General features: G+C 53.5%; 1 protein-coding gene across 9 annotated transcripts in view; it reads left to right on the forward strand.

Annotated features, from left to right (window-relative positions):
* The window catches only part of STPG1 (sperm tail PG-rich repeat containing 1), a 50,620-nt gene that overhangs the window by 26,715 nt on the left and 5,580 nt on the right, over positions 1-18,325 (forward strand). For 4 of the 9 annotated variants that reach the window (XM_008265673.4, XM_051856687.2, XM_051856686.2 and 1 more), the window contains 4 exons: positions 1,131-1,232; positions 4,694-4,864; positions 10,428-10,536; positions 13,764-13,929. In XM_008265673.4, coding sequence (XP_008263895.1) covers positions 1,131-1,232; positions 4,694-4,864; positions 10,428-10,536; positions 13,764-13,929 — 548 coding nt within the window. The remainder of the gene's footprint in view (positions 1-1,130; positions 1,233-4,693; positions 4,865-10,427; positions 10,537-13,763; positions 13,930-18,325) is intronic. The other 5 variants (XM_070079094.1, XM_051856689.2, XM_070079093.1 and 2 more) reach the window with 3 other exon arrangements.

Genomic DNA, 18,325 nt, shown 5'->3' on the forward strand with positions numbered 1-18,325 from the left:
GCACTTCAAAGCCCAACACCTTGAGCTTAAGGAAACCACAGCCCAGCAAGGTGACTTGCTCAAGGTCACTCTGTTAGCAGCGGAACTGGGACTAGGCATTCCCAGTCAGGGGGCTTAAATGTTTCTTGTATCCTGTGTGGTCTCATTGGAGAGTTGGTTGAGTTTTGTAGCAAAGAGGAGACTCTCTGGTCAGACCACCTGGGTTCAGATTCCAGCTCTGACATTTACCAGTGACGGGACCTTGTGTCTTTCCTCTGGCCCCTTCTTCTCAACTTGAAGTTGGGGGTTAAATGAGTGAGTATACTTAGAGCACTCGGAACGGTGCCCGGCACACACGGAGCACCCAGTCCGTGGATGCCTGCCCTGCATGAAGCTCCCTAGGAAAACTGTCTCCCTGCAGCACATGGAGTCTGCACCCACAGTGCTAAGTTCTCCCCGACTCTCGCTTGGGCTACTCATTCTTATGCCACTTGCTTGGCCACCTTCTGTCAACAGTACTTGCCCCTGCTAGCGAGCCTGGGGAACGAGATGAAAGCCCAATTAACTGTGCCAGCAGAAACGAGCCGCAGATGCCACTTCCGGTTATTCCTCTCCCACATCCCGGCATCAGCTAGCAGCAGAGGCCCGTGGGCTTGCCTCTTTTTTTCTTTGAGAGTCAGAAATGGTGCTGTTTGGGCTGAAGGTTGTTGTTTCATTTTGCTTTATAAACAGAAACACTCCCTGATTTCTCTTCTGAAAGGCTGGGGAGGAAGCTGAGTCAGGTGGGGTGCGGCTAACGTGCAATCGGTCACCCTTCCCTTGCCGTGGGTTTGGCTTGCCCAATCCAGACACACGGACGTGTACATCAGCCGCGTCCACTGTCCCATTTTACACTCATTTCTCTCGTGACGTGGAAACACAACAGCGTTCTCTTGGAATGCAATGTGGCGTGGTGGAAGGCCTGAGGGCTTTGGGAGCCGCAGCCTGGATTGGATTTCCAGCCCCACTGTTTGGCAACTCGTTGGAGAATGGGCAGGTTGGGAAGTGGCGGAGCAGGGCTGCCATCTGCCCAGGGTGGTGCCCATCCTGTGGTTAGAGAGTCAGTGGGTGGGAAGCTCGCGGGATGGGACTGACGCTCTCTTGCCTTGCAGGATGATGTCCCAGGTCCTGGGTTCTACAATGTCACTCACCGGTCTCCAGTGTCCAACAGTGTCTCACTGTCCAAGAAAGGAACGGGCACTTTCCCCTCCATGGTGAGACCCCCTTGTCTGCAGTAACCACTCAGTGGTTTCCTCTCTCTGTTGCATCACCTTGGGCTGGATGTCTGGCCCCTTCCCTCCGAAGGCCTGTGGTTCTAATTAGGAGGGTAACCGCTGCCTCGGATTTCATGCAGGTGAACTAGACCTTGAGTCTATACCTTTTTTTTTTTTTAACCATCATGCATTGCTGGGACAAGAGGAGAAGCTGGAGGAATATCCAGAACCTGATGGCTCAAACCCAATTTTGTCATGGAATGGACTAAGCAAGTGTTTCCTGAGGTTTTAGGTTTACCAGGAAAATGTGACTCTCTACCTCTTGTCCCAGTCCCTGGCGAATAATCTCATAAGGTTGCTCAAATGATCGAGAAATCTGATGGGGACCAAAAAAAAAAAAAGGCAGAGGACCTGGAATTGAGGGATTTCATTGCCCATTCCTCTGTGTAAGATGTGGGACTTCATCTTTGTTGAGAGCTCTACCGGCCAAATAGCTATAGGCAAGTGCCAATGGCCCTGACCTGACTTGGGCAAGGATTGTCTCTTTATTTAAAAATTATAAGTTGTCAAGAAAAATGGGCTTGTATAGAAAGGGGAAAGAGTCCCACAAGGGTGCACTGGCTGAAGTAGAAAAGTGAGAAAGACAGCAAACCCTCACTCTGACATTAACCCAATGCACGTGCCTTCTTGTCCCTTTAAAAGTTATAATAATCTCTTGTATTACGATACCTGACATTGGAATTGATTTTTTTTAACCACACAAAGGGGCCATTTAAGATACACTGAATGCAGCCACTTCTTCTTGGAAGTCAAGTTTGGCAGAGCTGAATTCTCAAGGGGCAAACCAAATCTGGAGTTAACTCCCCCTTCCCAGAGACGATGAGCTCCCATCTGCCGCCAGGGAGTTCACAGAACACCCAGGCCTCTACCTATTTTTCTGCCCCCATTCCTGCTAGGAAAGAAACTCAAAAGCAATCGGCCAAAGAAGTGCCATCTCATGGTGTCCTGGCACGGGGGACAAGGCCTCAGCCCTGCTCCTGACTCAGCTGTGGGACAAGACCTCAAGCCCGGTGCTCTCCTGCGTCCGCGTTGCCTCATAAAAGCGGAGGAGACTCCCTGGAGGCTGCGGGCGAATTGCAGCGAGTGAAACACTCTTTGAAACTGCAAAGCATTATAAACATGTGAAATGTTATGGTTGTTACCACCTGAGTCACACACAGTACTTCCTGCAACACCTAGCTTCTCTCCCCGAGGAGTTCTTTGCCAAACAGTGACACGGCCCATTCTGTCTTGATGCCAAAAAAAAAAAAAAAAAAAAAAAAAGGGACTAAATTGGAGCACACAAGCAGCACCGTCCTGGGCTTTACTCGCAGTAACTTTCCAAATGACGAGGCGAGGCTGCCTGGAGAAGGGGCCGGGGCACGACGTGGGTCTCATAGACTCTAATCAGGCTTTCGGGTCTTGGAAAAGCTCAGGACCAAACCCAAAGAAGGCAGGGACTGAGTTGTTCGGGCTTCGTCTTCGCCCCACCTTGTCGGCCCCGGACTGTGGATTTCTGTTTATTCACGGGTAAGCCTCTGTGCCTGCGGGCAGGGGCCTCCTGTGGAGGTGCAGGCTTGTCCGCGGGTCCCCGCCTCCTCCGTGGCTCCTTCAAACCCGATCAACATTTCCTCTCTCTGCCCCTGTTTGTGATTTTCACTCCCAGCCCCATCTCCACTTCCGGATCTCAGGACTCGGAGGGAATTCAAAGCGACCCTGATCAGAGAAAGGGCAGGACGGCCAGGAGGAGTGTGATGATGGGGGAGGCGGCCCAAGAAACTCTGGGGGTCCGTGGGGTTCAGGAACTTCCTGGTGGCTGTTGGAACGGCTGCAGCCCGCCTTTCGGCAAGCTCTGTCATCTCTCTAAGTCCAGATGGATTAAGGAGCTTCGCCAATGTGTTCGCAATCCTTGCCCCAGAGTTTCTCACAGCCCCGGCTAGGAAATGAAGTGAGACCGGCGGCGGAGGTTGGGAAGGCTTCTCTGCGTTTGCATGGTGGCGGGGGTGGTTCTGGGAAGGCTGGGATCTGTGGGAGAGAGGCTCACAGAAGCCAGCATCTGACCGCATTGGGGGCCACAGGCCTGGGAAGGCAGCCGTGGGGTGTGCAGGGCTGGTGAGCTGGTGTTAGGTGGCTGCACTCTGAGTCTCATGATGAAACTTTGTCTCTGCTGAGAAACTGAATGTTTTCTCCAAAAGTGTATGTCAGTAGGTGTTCTAAGCCAAGAAGGTGCTGAGATCAAATCAGCTCGCCATCACCCAGGGCCGTGCCTGCGCACCCGTTCCTTGTAAGAATGGGCTGTCTGAGGGAGGCGGAGTGCCTGGGTGAGAAGGCTGAGCCTACCCCTTACCACAGTATCCACTACTCAGGCCCGTCACAGGATTCAATACAACACCACGACAAACACTTGGCTCACCACTGGCCACGACACAAAGGCAATGCGTGTGGGGTGTCCTCACTTTTGCAAATGGCAAGAAATCCTTACAACTCCAAGGCAGAGCTGAGACTTGAACCCAGGTTGGGGTCGGAACAACCTGGGCTTTAGCCAAGAATGCTTCTGCTTCTGGTGGCACCTCCACCCCAGGGGGCACGGGCCACGGGCCACGGGCCACGAGTCGCGGTCGATCCATCCACCAGAGGCCGAGAGCCAGCACCGCCAAGCGCCTTCCCTCAGCCTCCCCCACTCTCTGTGCTGGCAGAGTTGCTGACCCCTATCAAGCAAGCGGAGAAAACCTCAAGCTTTTTACCGGAAACCAATGGGGGAGATTTTGTTTTATCAGACTCCCGTACTCGCTGTGCTGTCCTAGGTTCAGTGATGTTATCACCGAGTTTCTATGGCTTTTGTCCCTGTTGGTTCGCAAACATTGATTGTGTTTGTTTTTTAACTGAAAATAGTTGATCATGGCTTCCTGAAAGGAGTGGGGTTGGTTCTGTGGGAATAGCCAAAATGTCACGGGATTTTCTGAGCAGGAATTGGGGGGATGGGTGGGTAGGAGGCGTGGGTGGGCAGCAAGCCTTGCACCTGTGAGGTTTCGAAGCAGTTCAGATACTTTCCCCATAGAAACGAGGCGCGCACCTCTACTCAGCGGAAGAGTCCGCCGCACCCCTCCCGTCGCTCACCCAGCAGCTGATGAGTCGGCTCTAAGCGGCCTGCACAGGGCTGGGTGGAAATGCATCGATGGCTGTTTTCGCCCAGTTCCAAACATCAGGTGAATAATTTGAGTTAGTTTACAGAAGTTGAAACAGGTCTGAACTTGCATTTTTCAGGGGCAAATCCTCAAAAGCCTGAGGCCAGTTTATCATTGTTACCTGCTGCAGTCTCACCGTCCGTAAAATGCTCTTGGGGCCGGTGCTGGGCAAGGTCTGACATCTGTCCTTCCGGGCCACAGGCTCAGTGCTGATTGCTGTGGCTTTGCCCTTCACAGAGTGCCCGCTTGGACCCCATCATTTCTAAATTCCCTGCAGCCAACGCGTACACCATCCCGTCGGAGTTCATCTCCAAGAGAGACTTCAGTAATTCCTGTTCCAGCATGTTCCAGTTGCCCAGCTTCATGAAAGTTCTCAAATTTGAAACTCCTGCACCAAACCATTACCATGTAAGGACACCGCATGTGGCTGCTAGATGAACACTGCACGGTTTGCTGCGATAAGAGGAACGGGGGTAGAGGGATAAGGGAGTGTGGGGGACAGCGTCTCAGGGCAGTTGGAGAGCCAGCTGCCGTCTGCTGACTTCCTGGTGGGGGCTTCCAGCCCTGCAGCACTCTCGGGGGACTTGCAGAGCCCAGACAGAAGCGGGGGGAGCCGCAGGCAGACCAGCTCCGATGGACGCTCAACCCAGTCACTCCCGTCCCGTAGCCTTTCTGGGACAGAGTTTTCCGATCTGTAACAATGGGCATGTTATTTATCACTTCATCTGCAGACACCGTTCACTTATTTCAGGTTATTCCAGGGGAGAATAAGCTTCTGTCTTTCCGTATCAGAAAATTGCTGTTTAACAGTGACCCTCTGCCAGTTGGGACTGTGTCGTAATCACTGAGGCAGAACGGTGTGGATGGTGAGGAGGTGGAGTTAGGATGGTTTGGTCCCAATCTTGAGTCTGTGGATTCATTGCTATATGGTCTTGGGCACGTCTGTTGCCCTTTTAAAGACTCAGTTTACTGATCTGTGAAGCGGGCATAAATGCCTGCCTCCTACCGTGAGAACAAATAGTCAATGGGATCCATGCTGAGTGCTTGCACAGCACTGGCACACAGGGACAACACAGCTCCTGGCTCTTGGTCAGACTGTCTTTGGGCAGTCACACTACCTCTGGGGCCGCAACTGTGAAATGCAGCAAATCACCTCCGCCCTCCGGGTTTGCTCTTAGATACAGGTGTGGAAGCACTCTGAAACATGTGAGCTAAGAATCGAATCGTACATATGACATTGGTATAATAAGCCATATTTCAAACGGCTCTGTTCTTAGGATACTTCATTTTCAATTTCCTGTTTTAAATTTATTTGAAAGACACAGAGACACACAGAGATCTCCCATATACTGGTTTACTCCCTGTCGCTCCCCCTCTTCGTGGAGGAACGACACAGGACCCTGCGCTGTTCTTTTGTCTGCTCGGCCCTCCCCGGGTTTGCTGCTGGTTCTTCCCGGGTTGGCTACTGTCCCTTCCACCTCCGTGGAAGGGCGGTTCCCCCTGCCACATTCCCCACTTCCGCAGGGGAGCGGCACACCGCCGGCCGGCTCTCTCGGGGGCTGCACAGGTGTTCCTTCAGATAGATGTTCCCCTTAGATGTTCCTGGTGCATGTTGTCTCTCTCCTCCTTTATAGTCCTCCTCCGCCAATCCCAACTCGGCTGCCCACACGCCGAGTACGCTGCTCTCCTCCAATCAGGAGCAGGTCCTACAGTTTATTGGTTGAACTGGAGGCAGCTGTGTAGAAGCTGTTTCTCCCTTCTCAGCGCCATATTGTGGGAGAGCAGATGCATAGAATAAGTCTTAATTCCAGTAACTTAGTCTAGTCTGAGTTGCTCCCCACAACTCCCCAAATGCCAGGACTGGGCCAGGTCAAAGCCAGGAACTTGGAACTCCATCCGGGTCTCCCACATGGGAGGCAGGCACCACCTGCTGCCTCCCCGAGTGCATGTGAGCAGGAAGCTGGACCTGTGAGTGCGGCTGCGACTCAAACCCCGGCCTCAGACAACGGGATGTATGCATCCCACGTGGCATCTAACCTCTGCACCAAATGCCCACCGCCCCTTGTTCCGTTTAACAGTTATAAGTCACATTTACTTTTATAACTCTGGAGACCCTGTCCACCGTCCATGATTGATGTCATAAATTATAATGAGTTCAAAGCAATATGAGCCTGCCAGACCAACAGTGTCCAATACGGGAGCCATATATGTCATTGAAAATTTTCTAGTAGCTGCCTTTAAAAAGTAAAAAGGATAAAAAGGAACAGATGAAATTAATTTTAATACTAGTTTATTGAATCCAAGTATTTAAAATATTGCCATTTCAATAACAAATCAATCTAAAAATCATTAATCAGATATTTTAAGAAGCTTCTTTTCCCTGCACTGTTTTTGAGATTTGATGTAGACTTTAGACTTTTAGTGCATTTTACTTTAGACACCCACGTTTCCAGGGTTGGTGGCCACATGTGGGCTGCTGTAATGGGCGGCACAGCTCTAGACCCGTCTCTGCTGGGATCATCAGAGCCTGAAAAGGGGTAGGAGGGGGTGGAGAGCACTTTTCATGGAGCCAGTGCTGGTCTAAGCTTATGCATCCAGCACATTCAATGCTCGCAGGAATCCCTGAAGCCGATAACGCTGTCCCCAGTTTGCAGAAGAGGAAGCTGAGGTCCACAGTTCCCCAGCTCAGCCATCTTTCACGTGGAGGCTGAGGAGGGAGCTGGGGGTGCCGAGAGTCGCTGTGCTCTGGCCCTGTTGCCCCACTGGGCCAGGCCGCTGATACAGCTGAGAGTCCTGTTGGGAACGCGGCTGAGGAATAGTCAACAGACAGCATTATGACAATCTGTGGTCAGCTTCCAGGGCGACCAACAGGAGCCTGAGAGAGAATACGAGAGGGATCCGGGACTGGCAGCACCACACACTAGGTGATGAGAGAAGGCTCCAAGACTGACACAAGGATGGGGGGGGGGTGTGGAACAGCATGTGCAAAGTCCTGGGGCAGCAAAGAGCGTAGCCCGTGAGAAGCACAAGGCCAGCGGCTGGTGTAGCATGAGAGAGGAAGAGGGAGAAGGAGGGGCAGAGACAGGAAGCTGCCGGTTCATGCAGGGCCCTGGAGACCCTGGAAGGGAGCTCACATTGGCTTCTCTGTATGCTGAGAAGCCCATGGGGGAAGAGGCACATTTTTGGCTCATGATTGTTTAAATGTGATTCTGAGACGTAATCCCTGCTCTTCTTAAAATGCACTTGAGCGGGAGGGAAACCTGTGAGCCAGAGGTGGAAGCCCCTTGCGACCTACTCCCCAAAGAAACCACCGGTGACGCTCCCCCTGACCCCCAGAGCTAGGCACAGCTCTGCACAGGGTGCTGCTTTGCTGCTTCTCCGCTCCTCAGCCTTCCCTCCGTGGGGCCACAATCCACCTGCTCCATCCTTGTGTTTTTCTCTTAGCCTTCCCTCCGTGGGGCCACAATCCACCTGCTCCATCCTGTGTTCTTCTTTTAGCCTTCCCTCCGTGGGGCCACAATCCACCTGCTCCATCCTTGTGTTTTTCTTTTAGCCTTCCCTCCGTGGGGCCACAATCCACCTGCTCCATCCTTGTGTTTTTCTTTTAGCCTTCCCTCCGTGGGGCCACAATCCACCTGCTCCATCCTTGTGTTCTTCTCACATAACCTGTCGAATAATTTCTTTCTTTTTTTTTTTTTTTTGGACAGGCAGAGTTAGAGAGAGAGAGAGAGAAAGGTCTTCCTTCCGTTGGTTCACCCCCCAAATGGCTGCTATAGCCGGCGCACTGCGCCGATCCGAAGCCAGGAGCCAGGAGCCAGATGCTTCCTCCTGGTCTCCCATGCGGGTGCAGGGCCCAAGCACTTGGGACATCCTCCATTGCCTTCCCAGGGCCACAGCAGAGAGCTGGCCTGGAAGAGGGGCAACCGGGACAGAATCCGGTGCCCCGACCGGGACTAGAACCCGGGATGCCAGTGCCGCAGGCGGAGGATTAGCCTAGTGAGCCGCGTTCTTAGTCTTCTGGGGCCATCTTGCAGTGACACTCTGTGTATACAAAGACACCCCCCCCCCAGCTGCTTCTTTGACGGGGTGAAGAGTAAAGGCTGAAGCACTGTTTTGTCCACAGGAGGCTTTTTTTTTTTTCTCAGAGCAGCAGACAATGGCTGAGTCAATTGGCGAGGAGAAGAAATACGCTAATCCTGTTAGCCACGCTGTGCTCTGAGGCTTGCCAAGCCCCTCTCTGCCTCCGAGGTCCCCTCCCCTCGGCTGCAGTCATTTCCCCGGGGTGCTGTGCTGTTACCTGCACTCCAGTATCCTGGCTCCTTGCCCTGTGTCCAGTAATTAGCCCGTCCCATCTGGTGCTTTGTTTGCCCTCTCTGCATGCAGTCTGGCCATTAGAAAAGCTAAATTCCTCCACCTTTGTCAACAGGAAATCAAAATACCATCTGCATTTTTTTTTCTTTTGGGACACAAGAGTATCACCAAAAATCAGCCCCTCCTGGCCCCAGCAAGTAGTTTCGCTGCTTCAGTAAATGTTCCCAGCTGGCAGGCTGGGTTTTTACTGCACCTGTTATCTCATGAATACAGACGGCTGACTGCAAATTGGCATTTAAAGTATTTATGATTCATGCGTAACAGAAGAATGATCTCAAGAGTTTGTTTAGCGCCCCCCCCCCCCTTCTTTTCAGACTTCTGAACACATTGGGCACTCAAATGTCCATTGAATGGAGAGGCCACAGCTCTTGATTTCTGCTCCATCCAGAAAAGGTGAGGCAAGGGAGTGCCTGCGCGTCCAATCACGAACTTAAATCGTGTGGTTCCCTCATGTGCCACGGGTGCTGAATTTAGAGAAGGACCGGACAGTGAGGAACCCACCTAGGAGGGGTGAGGGACAGTGAGGACTAAGTGTGCTTAAAAGAATAAAAAGGGGGCCGGCGCTGTGGTGTAGTGGGTTAAGCCTCCGCCTGCAGCACTGGCATCCCATATGGGCACCAGTTCTAGTCCCAGCTGCTCCTCTTGCGATCCCGCTCTCTGCTATGGCCTGAGAAAGCAGTGGAGGATGGCCCAAGGGCTTACACTTCTGCACCAGTGTGGGAGACCTGGAAGAAGCTCCAGGCTCCTGGCTTCGGATTGCCCCAGCTCTCGCCTTGCAAGTGAACCAGTGGATAGAAAACCTTCCTCTGTCTCTTCCTCTCTCTGTCTTTAACTCTACCTCTCAAATAAATAAATATTTTTAAAAAACATTAAAAGAGTAGAAAAAGAATGAAAATTACTTGCATGTGTAGTATTGCACATACTTTTTTAAAAAATTAATATTTATTTATTGGAAAGACACAGAGAGAGAATCGATCTTCCATTCACTGGCTCACGCCCCAGATGGCTAGCTACAACAGCCCCAGCTGTGCCAGGCCAAAGCCAGGAGCCAGGAACTCCATCTTGTTCTCCCATGTGGGACACAAGCACTTGCGCCTTCCCAGGCGCATTAGCAGGGAGCTGGATCGGAAGCGGAGCAGTGGGGACTCGAATGGGAGCACCAATGTGGATGCTGGCGCCAATCACACACACTTCTATCAACACATCTTCTGCTACATGGTTCTATCGACTGGCCCCATGCCTGACAAAACTCAGCAGCAAATAGACAGGGGTTATCTGATCCGTTTTATAGATGAGAAAACTCACGCTCAGAGAGCTGCAATGACCTGAGCAGGCTCGCAGGGCCTGGCCGGGGCAGCAGGGAGCTGGGCTCTGGGCCGTGTTGGGTGGCCAGACCTCTGCTGGGGATCACAGCCCCAGAGCGCTGGGGCCAGGGGACGCCAGAGGCCCTGTCTCTGTGACCTTCTCAGCTCACGTCAGTCCATTTCCCAAGGACAGGCTAGCACTGATATTTTTATCCAGATTTGCTGCTTGTCCAGGCAGGGTGACAAAGAGAAAGGAAGGGAAGACATTGATGTGGGGCTGTGTTTTCTGCCCCCAGGCCTCTCTGTCCTGCTGCAAGCAGAAAAACAATGTCTCTGCCCGAGCCGGGTTCATCTCAAAAACCAAGAGAGGCGTTTTCACTGTTCCTGAGACGGGACCTCCGCCAGGTAAGCAGCTGCCTGGCACTGGCCTTGACCTGAGGGCTGAGGCTCCAGATCTGATTGGGGGGGGGCCCTGCTGCTTCGTGGGGAATCTCTTAGGAAGGAGATGGGCCTTGGGTGGGAACAGGGGCTCTGCGGCTCCTGCTCTGGGCAGCCCGGTGGGGAGGTGGCTCGCGCCCCAGAAGTGTGCACATTCAGGTGCCTGCACTCAATCCTGACACGAAATCCCCAAGCGATGGGCGACAGCTCCATGGCAGACCACCCACCCCGTGCCCAGGGTCCCCTGCAGTCCACACACCGCATCTGTCAGACCAAGAGGGAGCGGAGGCTCAAAGAGGTGCACTGACTTCCCACGCCCTGTGGCCAGTGAGTGGCACCCCTGAGCCGGGGCGGCTTCCCCACAGTCCCCGGGGCCTTCTGCAGCCTCAGGAGCCGGGAAAGGAGCTGGCCTGGCCGTGCTCAGGGAAAGGTGGCGGCCTCTCCTGTGTTCTCAGACCCCTGTCCCAGGTCCTAATCGGGTCCAGGGGCAGGGTGGGCTTCTAATACAGTCACACCTCTCGCAGGGGGGTGTGGGTAAAATCACAGCACCTGTCAGACTTCAGCAAATCCAGATTAAGGTTGAGATCAGTGTGAAGCTGAACAATAAACCCAGCGCTAATTAGGAGGCTCAGGGCCCCTTGAAGCTCCCCTGCCTGCCTGGCCTCATTCCCGCCAAGCCCCGCCTTGTTTGTTTATTCAGAAGAACAAAGCCGGCATCCTGGGGTTTGGCCAGAGGCTCTGCCAGTGAGCTGGGGACACAGGGACACCGGGTACCCCAGCAGCTGGCCTCCTGCAGCCCTCCCGGGTGCGGGGGGTGGGGGTGGGCAGCAGGCTTTCCATTCCCTACCTCACTGAGCATGCGCTCAGCGACTGGGCGCTCAGAAGGTGCCAGCTGTGGCTGTTGCTATTATTATTATTTTATCCCCACTTTGAAAGCAGGCAACCAGGCCAGGGCCCCGCAGCTGGGTTTGAATCCAGGTCCATCCACTCCACGCCTGCTACCTTCAAACCACCCCCTAGGCCCCCCACTTTCCGGCAGCTGGCCCCCTCTGCTTGGTGAGAGCGGAATGCCTGGATTGCTTTTACTTACGTTACACACTCTGCCATTGAAATGTTGTTTTGGCCATTTATTTTGCGAGGAGAAGAATTACATGAAGGCAAGAAACAAATTTGAGGGCACTTCAAAAATTCACGGAAAATCCATATTATGAGAAATTATGCATGGATTTCCAAACCTTTGCACCAAGACAAACCTGTCTTTTCATCCTGTTTTCCCATGAGCCTTTTGATGTGTTAACCATTAGGGTGAATACTGGTGTCCACTCTTCTCGAATTTAGGCGCATAGTGAGCGCATCTTTCACGCGACTGCAACCCCCCAGGACGTCGGCGTTGGCCGCTGTGTGTTCGACACGCTGTGGCGGTCCTGTCAGTTGTAGAATGAGGGCTTTCCTCTTGGAGATTTGTTCAGATTGGTTCCTGATACGAGTGCAATGGCAGTGAACACCTTTGGAACTTCTAATTTATGTACTTCCTAATGGAAATTGCTGCAAGTGGAACTGCTAAGTCAAAAGTTGTGTGAAATATTTAAAGCTTGTGGTGGTTGCGACCCAATTGCCCTACAGCACTCAAAGATGGTTTCCCTCTCACTGCTGCCCGGGCCTGCGTCCTCTCTCCTTGGCCATCATTGGCGGTTGTCACTTCCCTAAAGGCTTGCTCGTGTCTCTCTGCTGTTGCTTGCAGTACTTTTGCAATGGTAAAGAGCTGCAAGATGGTTAAAATGATTCAAACGAAAATGTGAACCCTTCAGGTATTGAGTAACACCTGTATCTTGGTATAGAACTGATCTTTTTCTTTTGATTTTGAAATATATTAATTTGGAATGAGAAAAAAAATGTTTTCCTTCCCCCATGCCACCACTAACAGAACTGTTTCCATTCTTCTAATCCTGCCGATTTTAATTCAGATGTGCCCATTTATTCGTAGAGGGCATCATGGAACAGGAAGACTTTTAAAATAGACTTCCAGACATTTTAGACCCAGGGTGGGGAACGTCGGCCCCGTGGGCCGTTTAAGGCCTGCGAAACCATCTGGTCTGGCCCCGCCAAGGCATCCTCAGGTGGACTGGGAGTTCAGTTCCCCTGCAGCAGGCTGATTTTAAGTTGATCCTGTTGTGTAGCCCGCGAATGATGCCGTACATCTACAAAATGGCCCTCGGCAGGAAAAAGCCGCCCACCCCTGTTTTTAGATCATCAGACTTTCCATAGGCTTAAGCTTTTCTCACTCGTGTCCGTTTTCAAAACCGTACCTGTGCGGCTTCATGGTCAGTCTCGCTTGTTGTAGCCTGGGCAGCAGTCCATCCCTCGCACTGCTGCTCCCGTAACTTTTCCCTGTGCTTGGTCTCTTCAGCTGCTCACACTGTGGCTACTGCCTTGTGCACCCTCGTGCTCAGGATGTCTCCATTCTGTTGGCGAATTTCCTTAGTTTCTGCGCAGTGGGACGTCCGAGTGTGCCGATCTCATCCCGGCCTCCCCCAGCACTGCTGTGGACCCCACAGAGCTGTGACAGCTGAGGGGGTACGGCCGCCTCCTCCTCCCCGGGGCGCGGGCCAATCTCCTCTTGCTGGAAGCTCAGTCTGTGTGCTGATTTCATGTGGTCCCAGTTTCTTGGGATGAGGCAGCGTGTGGCATGCTGAGAAGACACGGGCTTAGGAGACAGGTCAGTCTGCACTTACCTGATTGAGTCAGCGCGCCATCAATACCTGTTGCTGGCAACACTTTCACAGAGCGCCCGCTATGTGCCAGGACCGTCCTTCAGCTAGCACAGCAACCCTGGCATGAGGTTTGGGAGCCCCTGTTAGAAGAACGCCCTCTGGCAACGTTGGCCCCTCGGAGCCTCAGTCTCCTTGTGTTCACAGTAGCAGGGAGGAGACCCGCCGCGCTAGGCTGCTGTGGGGCCTGCAGAGCTCAGCCCGAGATGCGCGAGATGCGTGAGACGCGAGTTCTCTAACCGTGGGCGGTGTTGTTGTCCACCTGCTAAGCGCCATTTGTAGCTATCCCAGGCACCGTTCCTCTTGGCCATCTGGAGTGACATTGCCTCACGGCTGTTAAACATTTTCCTAGGTGGTGTGAGGTGCCGCTTTTTATTTATTTGAGAAGAGTTCCTCACCCTGTTTTTAAATTTCCTCTCTGCTTAGGGCATTATAATGTCAACGAATCCCTTGTGAAGCAGTCGCCAAAGATATTGATGTCTTGTTTTAAGTCGAAAACTGACCGTGGACTGAAACTGGCATCGACAGGCCCAGGCCCTGGTTATTACAACCCCAACGCTCACACCAAAGTTCCAAAGAAGAGTCTTTTCCCGTGAGTCCCGATGCTCTGTCTTTCGCAAGGTGGTTCTGGGGGGAGGACCTGACGTGGGCGGAAAAGAAAGGGCATTCCTGCCTGGCGGGGGCCTTTGTGGACGCGGTATTTGTTAAGCAGAGGCTGTGTGCCAGGGACTCAAAATCATATTCAATTATTGTGATAACTCCGTTGTAGGAGTTACTGTTTTCACTTCGTAAGGGAGGGAGCCAGCTTGAACAAGGCTGAGAGACTTGGGTGAGTCTGCAGCTCACCGAGGGCTACAGGGCTCAGGCTCAGGACAGTGCCTCCGTCCACGTTTCCTCGTGATGTTGTCCCGTCCCGGTGCTGACACCGTTCAGTTCCTGCAACACAAAGTCTCCACTGGGGCAGCAGGACACTGAGAAGTAGTGAGACTCTCTAGTTTTGTGCTGACGGAGGGTCAGGCCTTGACTTCGGAGTTGGTCAGACCTGTTGGATTTGAACCTCGGCTCTGCTGTTTTCCTACTGTGTAGCCATGGGCACGGTACTAACCTCTCTGCTTTCATCCGTCACGTTAATGGAGATAATTCCTGCCTCAGAGTGTTGCTTTCAGAATTAGAAATATATGTCGGGCACATGTTTTTGCTATTTTTATTTGGTGCAAATGGTGATGTAAATTAACACAAGTTTTATGAGTGTTTAAAAATTTATTCAAGACAGAGACACAGAGAGAGAGACAGAGAGAGAGAGACAGAGAGAGAGAGAGACAGAGACAAGAGAGAGTACAAGCGTTCCCATCTGCTAGTTCACCTAATACCTACAATTGTCAAAGTGGGGAGGTGAAGCCAGGAGCTGAGAACCCCATCCAGGTCTCCCCTGTGGGTGGCAGGGACCCAGGTACCTGAGCCCTCACCTGCTGCTTCCCAGAGTGCACTGTGGCGGGAATCTGGAATTGGGGGCAGAGCCAGGACTCCAACCCAGGCACTCAGATAGGAGCTGTGGGCATCTTAACCTAGGCTTAACTGTTAGCTGAAATACCCACCCCAACACCTGCTTTAAGAGGGGAGATGGGGGCTGGTGCTGTGGAGTAGAAAGTTAAGCCTCTACCTGCAGTGCCAGTATCCCATATGGGAGCCAGTTGGGATCCTGGCTGCTCCATCCAGATGCCTGCTAACATGCCTGGAAAAGCAGAAGATGGTCTAGGTACTGCGGCCCCTGCACCCACGTGGGAGACCCAGAACAAGCTCTTGGCTCCTGGCTTCAGCCTGGCCCAGCCCTGGGCATTGTGGCCATTCAGGGAGTGAACCAGTAGATGAAAGCTCTCTCTCTCTCTCTCTCTCTCCCCCCTCCCTCATTCTCTCTCTCTCTCTCTCTCCCCCCTCCCTCATTCTCTCTCTCTCTTCCTTCTCTCTCTGTATCTCTACCTTTCAAATAAATAAATACGAATAAAAGTGGAGACAGGGGCCTGTGCTACCATTTTTTAAACATTTATTTATTTATTTGAAAGGTTGAGTTACAGAGAGAGAGAAGGAGAGACACAGAGAGAGATCTTCCATCCGCTGGTTTACCCCCTAAAAGGCTGTAATGGCCAAGGCTGAGCCAGGCCGATGCCAGGAGCTTCTTCCAGGTCTCCCAAGCGGGTGCAGGGGCCCAGGGACTTGGATCATCTTCTGCTGCTTTCCCAGGCACATTAGCAGGGGGCTGGATTGGAAGTAGCACAGCTAGGATTCGAACCTGCACCCAAATGGCTTAATCCGCTATGCCACAGTGCTTGGAAGTCAGGACCCCGGGAGCCCTGCCCTCCCCTCGGCTGGCCCTCCGAGCCTGGTGCAGGGCGGTCACTCGGCTCCTTCCTCAGTGACCTGGGACCAGAACCCCTCCTACACGGCAGCAAGGAGAACAGAGGCGCCTCAGAGTTAGCCGGCGAGCTGTGCTCCATCAGAGCCCAGAGCCGGGCCCCTGCACCCCCGCAGGGTGGATGCGGGGCCTGGGGCTGGGCGGGCGTGAGCCCAGCCTTTCCGAGCTCCCCAGCTGCAGGCCATGTCACGGCTGTTCCTGTGCTGTGGCCCTTTTGCTGACTCAGAAGCCAAGAGGACTTCTCAGCTGGCCAGGAGCCCACAGAAGCGAAGCAAAGGGGAGGGAAGTGTCAGCCCAGGTTATGTCCCTCAGGTCTTCAGTGCCCGTCGCCATGGTGACTCAGTGCCCGGGTGAGTCAGGGCAAGAGTTGCAGATCAAAACAGCTCCTCCCAGGTGCTGCCTCCCTATTCCCGGCCACCAGCAGGGGGGTGGAGCACCCCGAGACGTGTCTAACCCTTCATCTACGTCTTGGAGGTTTTAAGCCATGAGGTTTGCAGAGACACGCTGGCTGTCACAGCCAGAGCCTGCGGATCCAGCCCATGGGCCCCACCCCAATTTGGGTAATTATGTGGGACCCACCTAAGGTTCCTGGGGATTCTCAATTAGCTATGGGATGTTTCTTGCCAAGCGGCTGTAGCCTGTCACCTGCTGCCCTGCTAAGCGGACACTGCAGGACACTGCATTCCACCGCAAGGCCAGTGGCCGCCCCTTTCTCCCTCCTGGCCCTGGGAATCCCTGAGGCAGCTGAGTGTGCCCGGGAGTGTCCCGAGGGTCCCGGATGCCTTCCCCAAGCCACCTGCTGAGCCCCTCAAGACACTCATTATTCCCGGGCCATTTGCAAGCAGCTCACATTGGAAGCAGCAAACACACTTAATCTATGTTTGGCAGGAGGACTCAGAGCCTTTGACAGATGGACCAGGTTGGCTTTTATAACTCAGCAAGGAGCCTCGTAAAAGCCCTGGTCACAAGGCGCTGTGGCCTCCCTGATGCATCTGGCCTGACCACAGTCATTTGCTCCCAGCCCCACCTGGACATGGAGGCACCAGCCCTGGATGGGGCGTGGGGGCGGTGGCGGCAGGGAGGGGGACTTCCAGGTGGGGTTCAGATACCAGCCCTGGATGGGGTGTGGGGTGGCGGTGGCGGGGGGATACTGCCACGTGGGGTTCAGGCACCAGCCCTGGATGGGGCGTGGAGTGCCGGGGGGGGACTTTCAGGTGGGGTTCAGATGCCTGTGCTTCCCCACTCTGCCTGGCTCCGCGGTGCAGCCGATGTCTCTTGGGACAGGGCTGGGGCCTCCAGGTTGAACAAGACACAGTCTGCTCCGAGTGACTGGGGTGTGCTGAGGGCCAGGGGCACGGCACTGAGTGCAGTTTTTACGTCTGCCTCCCTACCGCCTGCGCCCTCCTGCACCGAGCCACGGGTGGTGGGGGTTGGGGTGGGGAGGTTTCCGGAGAACGTGAACGAGTCGGTTTCCTGGTGTCCCTGCTGGAAGGAAGGACACAGACAAGGGCCTGGCTCTTCAGCACAGCGTGGGGTGGGTGCTTCTGGTGGGCACGGTGGGCGCAGGGTTGCAGAGGCTGCCTTGTGTGGCCACAAACAGAGCTTTTCCTTTTGTTTCTCACCAGGGTGCATGAGGAGAGGGTCACAGCTTCCCCCCTCCCCCATGCTTCGGGTTTGCTGGGAACGCCCCTCCTTTGTCCCGCTGTTTGTTGTTGTTGTTTTGTTTTAATTTATTTGAAAGACAGAGTTACAAAGAGAGAGAGAGAGAGAGAGAGGGAGGGAAAGACAGGTAGAGAGAGAAAGAGAGAGAGAGAGGTCTTCCATCTGCTGCTTCTCTTCCTAAATGGCTGCAACACTCCAGGGCTGGGCCAGGCCAAAGCCAGGAGCAGGAACTTCAAGGTCTGCCTTGTGGGTGGCAGGGGCCCAAGCACTCGGGCCATCTTCTGCTGCTTTCCCACGCACATGAGCAGGGAGCTGGATTGGAAGTAGAGCAGCCAGGACTTGAACTGGCCCTCACATGGGAAGCCTGCCTTGCAGGTGGCAACTTAACCCGTTGAGCCACGATGCTGCCCCTGCCCCACCTTTTCTGCCTGAAGATTTCCTGCTTGCCTTTCTGTGCAAATGTCACCTCTTCCAGGATGCACTTCTGTGTTCACTAGATTGAAATCAGTCACTCTCTCTCTAAAGTTTTTTTTTTTTAAGATTTATTTATTTATTATTTGAAAGTCAGAGTTACACAGAGAGAGGAGAGGCAGAGAGAGAGAGAGAGAGAGAGAGAGGTCTTCCATCCAGTGGTTCACTCCCCAGTTGGCAGCAACAGCCGGAGCTGCGCCGATCCAAAGCCAGGAGCCAGGAGCTTCTTCTGGGTCTCCCAGGCGGGTACAAGGGCCCAAGGATTTGAACCATCCTCTACTGCTTTCCCAGGCCATAGCCGAGAGCTGATTTGGAAGTAGAGCGGCCAGGTCTCAAACCGGCGCCCATATGGGATGTCGGCGCTTCAGGCCATGGAGTTAACCCACTGCGCCACAGCACCGGCCCCTCTCTTTAAAGTTTTAAACTCCAACAGATTTCATGTTAA

Source organism: Oryctolagus cuniculus, chromosome 7 (assembly GCF_964237555.1).
Source record: "Oryctolagus cuniculus chromosome 7, mOryCun1.1, whole genome shotgun sequence".
In the NCBI taxonomy this organism is placed as follows: Eukaryota; Metazoa; Chordata; class Mammalia; order Lagomorpha; family Leporidae; genus Oryctolagus; species Oryctolagus cuniculus.